The 13,452-nt window shown below is 38.3% G+C and overlaps 1 protein-coding gene across 4 annotated transcripts in view; it reads left to right on the forward strand.

Moving 5' to 3' along the window:
- Window positions 1–11,074, forward strand: part of RBMS3 (RNA binding motif single stranded interacting protein 3) — a 708,718-nt gene extending 697,644 nt beyond the window's left edge. For all 4 annotated transcript variants that reach the window (XM_015544414.2, XM_015544418.2, XM_015544420.2 and 1 more), the window contains one exon: window positions 10,896–11,074. In XM_015544414.2, coding sequence (XP_015399900.1) covers window positions 10,896–10,902 — 7 coding nt within the window. In that variant the 3' untranslated portion in view covers window positions 10,903–11,074. The remainder of the gene's footprint in view (window positions 1–10,895) is intronic.
- The last annotated feature ends 2,378 nt before the right edge of the window (window positions 11,075–13,452 follow it).

A 13,452-nucleotide genomic window follows, 5' to 3' on the forward strand; every position in this document is an offset into this window, starting at 1 on the left:
TATCCAGCAAGGATGTCATTCAAAGTAGAATTTTTCATCCAGCAAGGATGTCATTCAAATTAAAGGAGTTTGTGACCACTAAACCAGTCCTGCAAGAAATTTTAAGGAGGACTCTCTGAGGGGAGAAAATATGAAAATGCATGCACACATACATACCTACATATATACCAAAAGCAACAAACACTAAAAAGGATCAGAGACACCAACAGAAACTCCAACTCTACAAGCAACATAATGGCAATAAATTCATATCTTTCAGTACATACTCTAAATGTCAATGGACTCTATGCTCCAATCAAAAGATATAGGGTAACAGAATGGATGAGAAAAAAGATCCATCTTTATGCTGTTTACAAGAGACCAACTTTAGACCTAAAGACACCTTCAGATTGTAAGTAAGGGGATGGAAAACCATCTATCATGCTAATTGTCGACAAAAGAAAGCTGGAGTAGCCATACTTATATGAGACAATCTAGACTTTCAAATAAAGACTGGAACAAGAGATGAAGAAGGGCATTATATCATAATTAAGTGGTCTATCCACCAAGAAGACCTAACAATGGTAAACATTTATGTTCCAAATGTGGATCACCCAAATTTGTAAATCAATTAATCACAACCATAAAGAAACTCACTGATGATAACACCATAATAGTAGGGGACTTCAACACCACTTTCAGCAATATAAAGATCATCTAATCAGAAAATCAATAAGGAACAATGGCTGTGAATGACACAGGACCAAATGGACCTAACAGATATATTCAAAACATGTCATCCTAAAGCCATGGAATATACATTCTTCTCTAGTGCACATGGAACATTCTCCAGAATACACCACATACTGGGATACATATCAGCCCTCAACAGGTACAAAAATATTGAGATAATACCGTGCCTATTGTCAGACCACAATGCTATGAAACTCGAAATCAACCACAAGAAAAAATTTGGAAAGGTAACAAATACTTGGAGACTAAAGGCCATCCTACTAAAGAATGAATGGGCTAACCAGGAAATTAAAGAAGAAATTAAAAGTACATAGAAGTCAATGAAAATGATAGCACCACAGCCCAAAACCTCTGGGATGCAGGAAACGTGGTCAGAAGAGGAAAGTATGTAGCAATCCAGGCCTTCCTAAAGAAGGAAGAAAGGTCTCACATACACAACCTAACTTTACACCTTAAAGAACTGGAAGAAGAACAGCAAATAAAACCCAAAACCAGCAGAAGACAGGAAATAATAAAGATTAGAGAAGAAACCAATGCTATTGAAAACCAAAAACAAACAAACAAACAGTAAAACAGATCAATGAAACCAGAAGCTGGTTCTTTGAAAGAATTAACAAAATGGATAAACCACTAGCCAGTTTGATCAAAAAGAAAAAGCAAAGGACCCAAATAAATAAAATCAAGAATGAAAGAGGACAGATCACAACCAACACAGCAGAAATAAAAACAAGAGAATATTATGAGCAACTGTACAGCAATAAAATGGGCAATCTGGAAGAAATGGATGCATTCCTAGAAACATATACACTACCAAAACTCAAAGAGGAAGAAATAGAAAATTTGAACAGACCCGTAACCAGTAAAGAAATTGACTTAGTAATGAAAAATCTCCCAAAAAACAAGAGTCCAGGGCCAGATGGCTTTCCAGGGGGAATTCTACCAAACATTTAAGGAAGAGTTAACACCTAGTCTCTCGAAGCTATTCCAAAGAATAGAAATGGAAGGAAAACTTCCAAACTCTTTCTATGAAGCCAGCATTACCTTGATTCCAAAACCAAAGACCTCACTAAAAAGGAGAATTATAGACCAATTTCCCTGATGAAATGGATGCAAAAATCCTCAACAAGATATTAACCAACTGGATCCAACAATACATTAAAAAAATTATTCACCATGACCAAATGGGATTTATACCTGGGATGCAGGGTGGTTCAATATCAGGAAAACAATCAAAGTGATTCATCACATCAATAAACAAAAGGATAAGAACCATATGATCCTCTCAATAGATGCAGAGAAAACATTTGACAAAATAGAGCATCCTTTCTTGATAAAAACCCTCAGGAAAGTAGTGGTAGAAGGATCATACCTTGAGAACATAAAAGCCATTTATAAAAGACCCAACGCTAATCTCATCCTCAATGGGGAAGCACTGAGAGCTTTCCGCCTAAGGTCAGGAACAAGACAGGAATGTCCACCCTCACCACTATTATTCAACATAGGATTGGAAGTCTTAGCCTCAGCAGTCAGACAACACAAAGAAATAAAACACAAATCAGCCAGAAGAAGGTCAAACCTTCACTCTTTGTAGATGGCAAGATACTCTATATGGAAAACCCAAAAGATTCCACCAAAAAACTGCTAGAACTGATTCATGAATTCAGCAAAGTTGCAGGATATAAAATCAATGCACAGAAATTGGTTGCATTTCTATATACCAACAATGAAGCAACAGAAAGAGAAGTCAAGGAATTGGTCCCATTTACACTTGCACCAAAACCCATAAAATACCTAGGAATAAATCTAGCCAAAGAGGTGAAAAATCTATACACTGAAAACTATAGGAAACTTATGAAAGAAATGGAAGAAGACACACTCAAAAAAAGGAAAAATATTCATTCTTCTGGATAGGAAGAACAAATATTATTAAAATGTCAATACTACCCAAAGCAATCTACATATTCAATGCAACATCTATGAAAATAACACCACCATTCTTCACAGAGCTAGAACAAACAATCCTAAAATTTGTATGGGACCAGAAAAGACCCCGAATAGACAGAGCAATCTTAAAAAAAAAAAAAAAAAAAAAAAAAAAAAAAAAAAAAAAAAAAACAAAGCAGGAGTCATCACAATCCCAGACTTCAAGCTGTTTTACAAAGCTGTAATCATCAAGACAGTATGGTACTGGCAGTAAAACAGACACAGAGATTAATGGAACAGAATAGAGAACCCAGAAATGGACCCACAAACGTATGGCCAACTAATCTTTGACAAAGCAGGGAAGACTATCCAATGGAATAAAGGCAGTCACTTCAGCAAGTGGTGCTGGGAAAACTGGACAGCGACATGCAGAAGAATGAACCTGGGCCACTTTCTTACACCATACACAAAAATAAACTCAAAATGGATGAAAGACCTCAATGTAAGATAGGAAGCCATCAAAATCCTCGAGGAGAAAGCAGGCAAAAACCTCTGTGAATTTGGCCACAGCAACTTCTCACTCAACACTTCTCTGGAGGCAAGGGAAACAAAAGCAAAAATGAACTATTGGGACCTCATCAAAATAAAAAGCTTCTGCAGAGCAAAGGAAACAGTCAGAAAAACTAAAAGGCAACCGATGGAATGGGAGAAGATATTTGCAAATGACATATCAGATAAAGGGTTAGTATCCAAGATCTATAAAGAACTCATGAAACTCAACACCCAAAAAACAAATAATCCCATGAAGAAATGGGCAAAAGACATGAATAGACACTTCTCCAAAGAAGACGTCCAGATGGCCAACTGACACATGAAAAAATGCTCAACATCATCAAGGAAATACAGTTCAAAACCACAATGAGATACCACCTCACACCTGTCAGAATGGCTAAGATTAACCACTCAGGCAACATCAGATGTTGGTGAGGATGTGGAAAAAGGGAAACTCTTTTGCACTGCTGGTGGGAATGCAAACTGGTGGAGCCACTCTGGAAAACAGTATGGAGTTTCCTCAAAAAATTAAAAAATAGAACTACCCTACGACCCAGCAATTGCACTACTAGGCATTTATCCACGGGATACAGGTGTGCTGTTTCGAAGGGACACATGCACCCCCATGTTTATAGCAGCACTATCAACAATAGCCAAAGTATGGAAAGAACCCAAATGTCCATGGATGGATGAACAGATAAAGAAGATGTGGTATATATATACAATGGAGTATTACTCGGCAATCAAAAAGAATGAAATTCTTGCCATTTGCAACTAGGTGGATGGACTAGAGGATATTATGCTAAGCAAAATCAGTCAGAGAAAGACAAATATCATATGACTTTCCTCATACTAGGCCTTTAAGACACAGAACAGATGAACACAAGGGAAGGGAAGCAAAAATAATACAAAAACAGGGAGGGGGACAAAACATAAGAGACTCTTAAATATGGAGAAGAAACAGAGGGTTACTAGAGGGGTTGTGGGAGGGGAGATGGGCTAAATGGGTAAGGGGCATTAAGGAATCTACTCCTGAAATCATTGTTGCAGTAAATGCTAACTAACTTGGATGTAAATTAAAAAAATAAAATATAAATAAAAATGTTTAAAAAAAATTTTTAAAAGATTCTTGTGATAGAAAGTGACAGGATAAATAGGTAAGACATAGTATCTGGCAAGGCCTCTCACAGAGGCCTGGATCCGAAAGATAATTACAAGTTAATCTTGGAGAGATTTGAAGAAAAAACTTTGTAGGCATTAAAAACAGGAAGTCCACAGGTCCAGAGTGGGACCTGCAACTGGAATGTGATGAATTTGAGGGAACTGTAGGAGACAGATTCAAACAGGCAGTTACATAGAGCCTTTATTACTTGTATACTTGACTTTGTAGAGAGGAATCATTCTCAGTTTTATTCGAAGAGAGCCATGAAAGTTTTAGAAGGCATTATGAGAAAGAATGCCAGCAACTGAGTTTTATTTCAAGGAGTCTACTAACCAATGGAGTCTGAGTATGGAGGGATGTGTTTCAAGGATGGCTTTCAGGATACAAATTTCCCCCTTCTTGTCCTTGGAACAACTTCTTTTCCCTGCCTGCTTCAGTCAGCTTCAGCTGCCTCCACTTACAGCCCACAATGGGATGTTCTCTTCTTTCTCAGGGTTGTCCTACCTTTCGTGACCACTGTGTGGTATAGTGAGGAAGGGAATGCTCTGCCTGACCCAGAGAGAACAGATGCCCGTGAGAGTCTCCACACACACCTTCACACTTGGAGTATCCAGCATCATGCCAGTTTCTATGCTAGGGGACGGGATCCCTGCCCTCCAGAGTTTATCATCTAGTATGAGATTTAGGCATACACATAGGCAGGATATGTATGCTGCAAGGAAGAAAATGAACAGGGCTCTTTAAAAATAAAAATACCCTAGTGGGGTGCCTGGGCGGCTCAGTCGGTTATGCGTCCCAGCTCTGGGTTTCAGCTCTGGTCATGATCTCATGGTTCAGGAGTGCAAGCCCTGCGTCAGGATCCACTGCCGACAGCACAGAGCCCCCGCTTGGGATTCTCGCTCTTCCCCTGTCTCTGCCACACTCCCACTCACTTTCTCTGTCTCTCTCAAAAAAATACATAAAATTAAAAAAAAATAAAATAAATACTGTAGTAATAGGAGAATGCCTTTAATTTTTCTCAACTGGGTGAGCTTTGGTGGAGGTGGTGGCAACTGGAATGGGGTCTTACAGACAGTCAAGCAGTGTTCCAGGTGTAGTAAAGGCTTGGCCAAAGTCCAGAGGTGGGAAAGCTCAGAGTGCTTCTTTGAGAAGTGGATTCAGAATAAGACAGTGGTGTAAAAAGCAGATTGGACCCAGATTCTAATATCAGATGCCAGACTGAGGTGCTTGGACGCCATGTCGTCTGTCCTACAAGTGCTCCTCCAACTAAGGTGGACAGTGGATTTGGAAGCAATGGAAACAGTCCTATTATTGCAATGATCCAGACAAGAGGAAACAAAGGTTTGAGTAAGACTGTGGCAAGTGTGTAATGGGGTTGGGGGTGGGGGTGAGTTTGGGAGGGGATAGACTGAAGCAACTGGAAAAGGGAAAACAGGGCTTTACAATGCCAAACACAACTATAGAGTTATTGATGCTACTAACAGAGGTACATGAGATAAAAACCAAAGAGAGCCTGAATTGTAGAGAAAGACAAGGAATTTAACTATCGTGAGTCAACTCAAACAAGCTTTATTCCTTGAAATATCAGAGGAAGTCTGAGGCTGACCAGGTAAAGTGTTGTGTCTAAACATTTTTAAAACTACCCCACGCCATGGTTATGTCCTTGAGCCATGGATTCTTATGGCTGAGAATGCTGAGCTTTCCACAGATATTAAGTGCCAAAGAAAGAAACCTTCCACAGGTGTCCTTACAGCGGTAAACGTCATGGTAAAGGAGTCCTCATTCGAAGGAATTTTCTTTTGCACTCATGCAGGAACGTATGTTCTAGGATGGTCCACAGAGTGCGTTTGTTGCAACATGCCAGACATGAAAGCACCCCGAAATGTGGAACATTTCAAATGTGTGACATGGGAAAACTGCTTGCATCGCCTTGTGGACATTTCTTTAAACTTGGAGAAAAATTTTAACAGGTCCTGTTTACATTCTCAACTTCCTGTCTCTGACCTGCTAAATAGTGCCAGGAACTTTTTTGACTTGAAATAACAACAATAAAATATTGAATGAAAACAAAAATTATTAACAATTAACAAGAATATTGTTATTATTCTAAGTCAAATAGATTGACAAGCTAGTCTGAAATTTTAAAAAAGGAAGAAATTAATGCGATTCTATCCAAGTTTTTATCAGTTTCAGCCAAGGGAACCTGACCTGTGTTATGGTAAGACATGAGATTCTATAGAACCATTCAAGGAAGACACTGGGAATGGAGGTAAGCATGTGGGTCATGTAAACACCTGGGTTCTATTACTTATATAACCTTCACTGGGAAGAGTTCGAGGGATGCAAGAGTACCCACAGAGACATCTATCAAGGAAGCATTCAGAAGAAAGCAGGCACAAACAAGTTAATATGGCTTGCTCTGTGTACTTGATAAAGGCCCAGCTCTGTTCTTTGTAAGTAATAGAAACATACTTAACATGAAAAATGCTCTCAGATTAGATCTGACCATTTTTAGAGGCAGGACTACAGCCTCACTGTGTCTTCCATCTAGAGTGGAGGTGATCTCTAAAATATTTTAGCCAACCCACGTTATCTCGAATACTCTGGATTTCACAAATGGCAGCTTATATCCAGCATCACTGCACTACTTAACATGCCACTACTTTCTTCAGGCAACCCATTTCTAATGATCATGATGCTCATTGAGATAGGACAGTTTAAAGTACTCACGCAAACAAACCTCTGGCCTTCCTCATTAAATGATAGCTGACCTCCTGTGGGGTGTGAAATTCTGACCAGGGTTAGCCTAGTGTCCTTGAAAAGTAACCTAACCCGCCATAACATCTAGGCTAAAGGTTTTTTTTTTTAAAGTAAATTACAGACATCACAACAGGAGGTTGCAAGAGGAAAGTTTGAGAAGTAGAATGATGTGGATATGAATAAAAAAGTTATATTTAGGATCTGTCAGTAAATATTTTAATATTCCAAATTACACTTTTCAAGCTAAAAAAAAAACATTTCTACACATGTTGTACTCATGTTTTGTTTTGTTTTGTTTTTTTCTTGTTAAAAGAGGCTCTTTGGGGCTCTTATCTGCAGACATGATACCTGTGGTTTATTTTGGAAGTTCTGTGGAAATTCCAATTCCTGTCCAAGTTTTCATCAGATTTTCTTTGTGCTATTTAAGAAATCTTATAAATGACTAAGGCTTGAAAAGTATGTGTCTTCAAGCAAAGTTAAATTCTAATATGTAAAGTCTTTCCCACCTGCTGGTTGTCGCTCAACCCTTCTGAGCCTCCTTGTCCTCTTCTTTAGAGTGAGAGGTTAGATCAGTGTTCTCCAAAGAGTATAAATTAGGTTTCTAGTGCTGAGGGAGGATTTACCACCATTCCCAGGAGTTGGGGGTGGGGTGGTGCTCACAAGGAATGTTGGGAAGCACCCTCTAACCTAAGTGAAATGCTTTCTTAATTGCAGTTCTCTTCAAAGCCATACAGATGCTAATGACCATGATCTCCTAGAGGGCCAGATAAATCAAATGTCTCACTTCCTGTAAGATTAGAGAAGAGGCTGCACTTCCTACTTGGGAATTCTGAGTTTTTTTCACACATCTTAAATTATTAAAGAACTAAACAGAATGTTGTCAACATGATGATTATTTTGATACTAATTTAAAAGATTGCATTCTTCCAAAAACAAGTTTGTTTTGATATTGAATACCCTTCTTTGTTGGTGCTTTACCCATAAATTTAGTTTACCTATGGGTAATCCAGTTAGTGGGAGCATACTTTGCAGTTTTCCCCAGACTCTGGACCACGGAATCCTTCTTTTCACATGGCGTCCCATGAAACTAATCTGTCAGGAATGACCCTGGGGGCCACTGCATCATTTGATGATCCCTAAGACTTTTTCCACCTCTAAAATTTAGAATTCTAAGATTATGGTTTGCTACTTCCCAATCTATTCACTCTGCTTTCTTTGGGGGTGGGAGGTCAGGGAAGGATGAGAAGTTTCAAAATGACTCTATGATCTTAAATTTAGCCAAACTCTAGTCTTCCAGCATTCACATTGACCTTAGAAGGCCCTCATCTCAATGTCAGTATGGCTGGTTCTTTTATTCTTCAAGTTGCTCAGATTAACTGAACTGTTATGAACATCAGTTCCCTACACATTGTCAGTATATCAGTAGTGTGCAAATTATGTCCTTGATTACCATTCTTACATGCCCTTTAAGCTTGTAAATAATAATATATTCTATTTGCACAGCACTTTACAGTTTGCAAATGATTTTCCTACTCATTGTCATTACATAAATTTCTCTGTATAAATTGCAACCCATGTTATTTCTAAAAGAGCCTCACCATCCAACTTAAAATGTTATTGTTGCTAATGTTCACAACCTTGGAAATTTAGAAGCCTTCTATTTTTGTGGATATCAGTGCAATACATAAACATTATGTAAATGCGCACTTTCACACCTCATCTAGGGCAGAGAAGGTGGCCAGGAGTGAATTCGGTTCTATTAAATAGCAAACACCTTTTCCCTTCCAACTTCAGCTAGCAACCACAAAAATGCAAAGGACAACTATTTATTTCTCAGCATTTGTTTTCATGTAACAATGAGACTACTTTGTGGGAGGAGCTATTGAAAACATTTGTGTAAGATTATAAAACTTGAAAGTAACTATGGCCTAGTTCATAAAAATGGATGCTTCAAGGCCAGTGCACATGACATACCTGAGCAGTGTGGGTGTTCTATGTCATATAGTCCAGACACTGTTCTGTTACAGAGATTCATGGTGAAGTAGGCATTTTCTGCTAAATGCCTAACAATACTAGAGTGGAAGGTGGGCATGAGAGCAAAGAACCGACCCAAAAAACAAACAAAACACAAAACCAAACCAAAAAAAATAAAAAGTTTTGTTCCCAGAAAAGTCTTGTCCCAGATCATCCTAGTCTAATCGTCATATAGCTCAAGACATCGTTAAGGGCATTTTGTGAATTTGAATACAGCCCACTTGCTCGGAGCAAATACAGCCCTGTGCCACACTACACAGCTTGGGGAACAGACCATGGGTGGGAATTTAGCCCCCACAACCTACCCCACCCCCCCAGCCATCCATCTTGTATAATGAACAACTTGTAAAACCTTAGCAACCCTATGTTTTCTTACTAAGTTAAGCAACTGGGTATCAGAAGAACCTGCAAAGCACTGAGAAGGGGACTTCGTCTAAATGAAAACTAAAACTATCTAGAACTGTAGATAGTTTTAAAAACCATTTTATAGCATGCCCCCTGAAATTAATTAACAAAACTCTAATCTGTGGGTGGGAGAACTAAGTGTAAGGGTCAACCCACTGGAAGACCAGACCTGCAGTGTAGACGGGGCTGAAGCAGAGGTAATTATTTGGGCTGGGCTTGGCAAAGTGGCATATAGTAAAAAGGGTATTTCTCTAGTTAACCACCTATTATGTACGTACTATCTGTCAGATTCCTGGACAGTAAAAAGTAGAAATAGAATATCGTCCCTGTTTTCAGGAATTAAACACCTTTTTTTTTTTAAGTTTATTTTAAAGAGGGAGAGAGCAAGCGTGGCAGGGGGTGGGGGGGGGCATAGAAAGAAGGGGCAGAGAATCAAAGAAGTATTTGTGCTGACAGAAGAGAGCCCAATGTGGGGATGCAGATCTCAAACTCACAAGCTGTGAGGTCATGACCTGAGCCAGAGTCAGACACTTAACCTACTGAGCCACCCAAGTGCCCCCTCAAGAGGCACTTGATGAGATAGCTGAGCAAGGAAGAAGAGGAGAAGAGGGAAAGTGGACAAAATCCATTACCTCCTAACTGTCTTATTTATTGGGCCAATAAGGCTATGTGAATATAGTTGGAGAATCCCAGAGGATAACACACAATCCACTGCTATATCTTGGGTACAGAGTAGGGGCTCACATATTTGTTGACAGAATTTGTGATGAATCCAATGAGACTTTTTTTTTTTAATGTTTATTTTTTGAGAGACAGAGCATGAGCGGGGGAGGGGCAGAGAGCAAGGGAGTCACAGATTCCAAAGCAGGCTCCAGGCTCTGATCTGTCAGCACAGAGCCTGAGGCAGGGCTCGAACTCATGAACCTTGAGCCGAACTTGGATGCTTAACCGACTGAGCCACCCAGGCGCTCCCCAGTGAGAGTTTTAAAGGGACAGAATTGAAGAGTTTCTGGGGTCCCTACAACATAAGCCAGGCGTATGTTCTTCTGCACATGGAGAGTATCACTTATCTGGGTATATTTGTAATACTTTATACTTTAAATTGAAAGGTATTCCTCATCTCTTAGCCTTGATATTTAATATGAACAAACTCTCTGGCTCAAATATCTATTTGTATGACAGTGGCAGGATTTAAAACCTGTACAATTTTCTGGATATTGAAAAAGCATGGTATCTTTTAAAGAGATCTCACTGGAAAAGAGCACACGCAAGGTGATTTCAAAGATGCTTTGTTGTAATGACCACTCTTACTCAATTGTTTCTACAGACCATAAACAAGACTGAAGAATGTTTGTCTGAAACTTTGCCTTGAATGAAGAAACTTCGTTGAACAGGAAGTTGGCTTCCAGTTTGCACAGGCGTCGATGGAATGCTTTTTTTTTTTTTTTTAATTTTCTACTTTACCCAGTGAAAACAAAGTGTTTTTATGTGCTGTGCAAATGGTTCCTTCATGTGGTCTGACGGTTTATTTTTGCCATTTTTTTAATTAAAGGAAAAAATTCCAGAAGAGGAAACAAACAAAAACCAACAACAAAACAAAACATGGAAGGTTGACATTTTATCTGGAAGAACATTTGAATTCAGAACTTACCAGAAGATGTAGATAGATTTTTTTTTTTTTTATAAACAGAAAATCAGATGTCAAGAGGTGGGCAAAGCAGAAATGGAAACAAATTGTCTTCCTCTGTAATTAAGCTACTTTTCCTTTTCTCCTTTTTGTTTAAATCTAGTGGCTTGGTTTTTTATTTTATTTTTTTTCTTAGAAATATTTAGGTAAGATTTATCTTGAATCTTAATTGCCTTAATTTTAAGGACGTCAAAGGCTCTCGAGGCAAGCTGTCAACGTCTTGTTAAAAAAAATTTCAAGAAAGAATTGAAATATTGTGCCGGCTTTAACTGGTACAGAAGTTTAAGACTATGAGTTTTTAGGGTGAAAAAAAACTGTACAGTTTAAAAGAAAATGTTTTTCTTCATTTGAAGAAAATTTGTTGATAAAAGAAACCATGGCAACTGCAAGAATTGGGAAAATGCTGGGACTTTTCATGAACTTTGTCTTAAGTGTTGAATCATTCTAGAAGGCTAAAACATTTTACGGTAAAGTTATTAATGTTGGTTTAAAAACAACTGCATTAGAAATAATGCGTGTTTGGGGGGCAGAATGCAGATTTTTTTAATTTACAAAGCGTGATCGCTAGCAAAAGCATTAGTGCTTTTTATCTGCAGTCTTTTTTATGAGCTTTACAAAGTTTTTAGTCAGCTTTGCTTGTCACATTGCAAAACCTAGCTTAAGAGCATTAAAAAAAAAACTTAAGTAGATAGGAGCTTATGGTCAAAAAGTGCAAAAAAACAAAAAAACAAAAAAACAAAAAAAGCAATAGATAGAGAAATTGTTGACAATTTCTGTAGTCTTTCCTAGTTGTGATCAAATTCAGCCTATGGATGGCCTATTTTATACCAAAGATGAAGTGGCACCCTATTGCAGTCCAGAAGATAGAGGTTGTTTTCCTTTTCTTCTCTTTTCTTTTTAAAATTTTATTTGACCTACATGGCCGGACCAGTTCTTACTTTGTTGTTTGTTTAAACTACCTTCCACTGGTGTTTTACATACTGCAAAACAAAACAAAAAGGGTTTTGTTTGTTTTTTTCCTTTTAGTATGCATTTGTTGATAATACGCAGACGCTTGCACCTGCTGTGTTCAGCGGTTTGAGCATGAAGAGTTCTGGATACCAACTGACAGAGCCAAATGGCTGTATATTCATTCCATGAGCTTTTTTGGTTCCTTACTAGCTCTCTTGAGTCATGACACCTGTATTGATGGCCACCAGTAAGCTGAGACACTTGATTAACAGGTTGAAATTCCCTTATGTGAACACTCAACTAAAGATACTTCCCGAACTGGTCTGAAAGTCACTTGTCAAAAAAGCTTAGTGATATTCTGTGAAGTGATGAGTGGTCTCCTGAAAAGGTCTCACTGTATTTGTAATTATAGTCTTCCTTCTCAAGTCCAACACCTCTAGGTTTTATCTTCTCACCTCAGTCTTTGTTATCATTTGCCATGAACAGCCACCTTGATTCTGCAATTGGGGAGGGGATATCTTCTTTTTGCCTCCTTTCATTGTATTCCCATACCCTGGTGTTGTCAGAAGAAGGACAAAAATAGACCTCTTTTATTTCAATTTAACTCTCTGAGGCAAGTAGGACCAATAAGATTGAGGGTTCTATTAGTGGAATATAGGTAAGCTTTTAAAATGCTAGTTGACAATCAAGAAATTGTATGATTTATATTAATAAGAACCAAAAGAGTTGGGTTTGATCAATCATTAAAGCCAAAGGAGATATATTTGCATTGAAGATGATGCAAAACTTTGCCTAAAATGAATTGAGTTAACAAACATCTTGGCATATTTGACTCATGGAACCCATGTTCAACCTGTTATAGTTTTACCTGAGATTAAGACCAATGAAACTTTGTTAACTGAACCATGCACTAGAATTGCTTCCCGAATGGATCATTAGAATCAAATACGTGAAAGTCTTTTCACAAATTAAGTCAAGAGAACCTGTCTTAGTCCAGAAAGAGGAGGGAAATGTATTAAGTGCACTGTAAAAGAAAACAGGGTAGGCTTTTAAAGATGAAAAAAGCTTTAAAAGGCAAATCATATCCCCGTTAGGTCAATATCAGTAATGAGTTTGGCTTGTATGACATTGTCAATATTCCACTATTTATGATCTGTTAACAGAGGCCTCGTGCTGAAATGGGCCCGTTTCTCTTATTTGAAACCCCATGAATTAGAAGCTTGAGTCTAGGGAGTGACTCCCTATC

The sequence above is a fragment of the Panthera tigris genome, chromosome C2 (assembly GCF_018350195.1).
Source record: "Panthera tigris isolate Pti1 chromosome C2, P.tigris_Pti1_mat1.1, whole genome shotgun sequence".
In the NCBI taxonomy this organism is placed as follows: domain Eukaryota; kingdom Metazoa; phylum Chordata; class Mammalia; order Carnivora; family Felidae; genus Panthera; species Panthera tigris.